Source organism: Poecilia reticulata, linkage group LG15, assembly GCF_000633615.1.
Source record: "Poecilia reticulata strain Guanapo linkage group LG15, Guppy_female_1.0+MT, whole genome shotgun sequence".
Lineage (NCBI taxonomy): Eukaryota > Metazoa > Chordata > Actinopteri > Cyprinodontiformes > Poeciliidae > Poecilia > Poecilia reticulata.
Window position 1 is genome coordinate 29,727,236 of NC_024345.1, and position 2,930 is coordinate 29,730,165.

The 2,930-nt window shown below is 49.2% G+C and overlaps 1 protein-coding gene across 1 annotated transcript in view; it reads right to left on the reverse strand.

Annotated features, from left to right (window-relative positions):
- Window positions 1-2,930, reverse strand: part of LOC103477425 (echinoderm microtubule-associated protein-like 6) — a 54,480-nt gene that overhangs the window by 14,075 nt on the left and 37,475 nt on the right. The window contains 5 exon segments of the mRNA XM_017308829.1: window positions 164-340; window positions 1,151-1,239; window positions 1,536-1,667; window positions 2,452-2,604; window positions 2,690-2,831. Of these exon segments, the coding sequence (XP_017164318.1) occupies window positions 164-340; window positions 1,151-1,239; window positions 1,536-1,667; window positions 2,452-2,604; window positions 2,690-2,831 (693 nt within the window).

Sequence of the window (2,930 nt, forward strand, 5' to 3'; positions counted from 1 at the left end):
CATCCAACCAACCAACCAGGCAAACAACCAACCAAACATCCAACCAACCAAACCACCATTCATTCATCTTAACAGAAATCTCTGAATCCTGTGTGTGTGTGTGTGTGTGTGTGTGTGTGTGTGTGTGTGTGTGTGTGTGTGTGTGTGTGTGTGTGTGTCGTACTCTGACTGGGTAGCTGAACAGCTTCAGGAAGCCGAAGTCGTCTCCGGTGGCGAGCAGAGTTCGGTCTCTGGTGAGCGACGCGGCGTTGATGTCGGTGATGTCACTGTGAGTCGGCCATATTCCCTCACAGCTGGAGCCCAGAACACAGGTCCAACTGGACCAGTCCACCCGCTCCAGCTGCACACACACACAGCATCACACAGGGTAAAGTCCAACTGACCCGGCTCAGGCCTCCTGATCCAAACTAAACATTTGATTCATGTCTGCTTTGCATAAAGGAGGAAATAAACTCAACATTTTGTCTTTCCTCTGATTGGTTGAGCTCTTTAAAGATCCAGCAGCATTTTGTCCATTTAGCTGGGAAACAGGAACTGAGCTGGATTTGACCTCTGAACCAAAGTAATGGCGTTCTAGGAAAAAAGTCCAAATTCCAACATGGCGTCGCCCATAAACTTCGTTAACGTCTTTAACCAAACTCCACTTTCAATTTGAGTTTACAGCTGCAGGATATAAAACCTGCCTGATGGTTTCAGACTCACTCTGACTTCTGTCTTGTAAAATAAACACGTTTCCATTAAATCTTACAACTGCTAAGCTGAGGAGCGGCCATGTTGGAACGAGAGTCGGCCTTATAAGTTGTAACTGGAGTTAGTCAGAGTTGCTCCCAGTTTCCTAGTGGGAAATCCGACTTCAGAAAGCGTTCCAGTTGACTTTTCTGACTGGGAATTTCCCAGATCTGAGTCCAACCGGAACGCAGCATTAAACAGGATCCATGTCAGGCTAAAGTTTCTAAGAAAGTTCAGTTGAAAACAGAAAAATGATTCAGCTTTAATATATCAAACATGTTGTGTTTAAGAGCCTCGACATAAAGATCAGCTACAGATTTTACAGCAGGAACATGAACCTGCTGGTACATACTGACTACAGAATATGCTCCTCATGACCACATTCCTGCTGAACCGGTCCGGTCTGCATGCAGAGACCCACCTCAGAGTTCTGGATGGTTTGTCTTCTTCCTCTGGGGGCTTCGAAGAACAGCTGCTCCTTGGCTCCGGTGTTGACCTGCAGCAGTTTACCTGCAACATGTGACACAGGAAGAAACGACTAAACGTCTCCATGGTTACAGGAAAGGAAGCTGATTGGCTGGAAGGAAGGAAGTGGACCCGGCAAACAGGAAGAACCGAGATTCAGCTCAGAGAAAAAAACCTTCAAACGACTTAGAGAGTGATTTAAAGTTTTTAAAGTTTCTGAAGGAAAACTGAGGAAGTTACAAAACAAAAGACTGAACAAGAATCAAAACTAATAATTTCTTCTGACTTTATTTAACCCAGCTTGTTGTGACTGGTTTGTCCTCCAGCAGGAACTGGTTTACCTCGGGCGTCCCAGTCGACGTGTGTGATGTAGCTGGACGCTCCTTTGCAGATCCCGACCCGCTTGGTGCTCAACACGTGGTAGATGTCGACGAAGCTGTCATGTGACGCCACGGCCAGGTATTTACCTGGATCTGAGAGCCGAGACAGGAAGAGAAAACATTCAGACCTCCTCTGATCGGTCCTCTGGAAATGTACAAACCGGTTTGATGAACTTTATCTTTACTCAACAGGTGAAAAAACATGAAAGTTTAACATCTTCAGAAAAAACCATCTGATGTTGATGCCTCCTCAAAATTCACTGACAAATGAAAGAGAAGAAACTTTGATCCTCCAGGCTGATCAGAAAAGTTCAGCAGTGAAAGGAAACAGGAAGTGGAATAAAAGCAACTGAAGGAAACATTTCAGACAAACCTTCAAAACAACAAGAGTCAAAATAAGAAGATTCATCTAAAACACGTCAAAAAATAAAAACATGAGCCAAAAACTTTACTGCAGCAATTTGATAAAAACCTTAAAGCTGCAGAACAGAAATTATTCAAAAGATCAAGTTTGTTGAAACTTTCACTACGTGGTGATACAGTGCTGGGCTGAACCGGGTCTGGGTCGGTACCAGGAACCGGGTCAGTACCTGGAAGCAGGTCGGTACCAGGTACCGGGTCTGGGTCGGTACCAGAACCGGGTCTGGGTCGGTACCCGGAACCAGATCTGGGTTGGTACCAGGAACCGGGTCTGGGTCGGTACCTGGAACCGGGTCTGGGTCGGTACCTGGAAGCGGGTCTGGGTCGGTACCAGGAAGCAGGTCTGGGTCGGTACCTGGAACCGGGTCTGGGTTGGTACCAGGTACCGGGTCTGGGTCGGTACCAGGAACCGGGTCAGTACCTGGAAGCAGGTCGGTACCAGGAACCGGGTCAGTACCTGGGCTGAAGCGAACATCAGAGATGGCGTCTCGGCGGTGGTGGAAGCTCAGCAGATCCTCCAGCGTGTCGGCGTTCACCACCAGGACGGCGCCGTCGCTCAGCCCCACCGCCAGCGCTTTGCCATCAGGGGAGAAGGAGCAGCAGCGGCCGCCTGCGGCAGAACCACAGCAGGTTGGACCCACGGCTCGGTTCTGGTCCAGAAACAGCCTGGAACCAACAGAACTTCTGGTTCTGACCTCTCTTCAGCTTGCGGACCGCCACCATGCGGTGGTTGGCCGACGTCTCCCACAGTCGGAGCGTTTTGTCATCGCTGACGGTGACGCAGACAGGAAGCAGCGGATGGGCGGCCAGACCCCAGACCTCCCCCTCCATGTGACCCTGCACACCCAAAACACTCGTCTGGACCCAACCTGACCAATTAACACAAACACTCACCTGGACACAACCTGACCAATTAACACAAACACTCACCTGGAC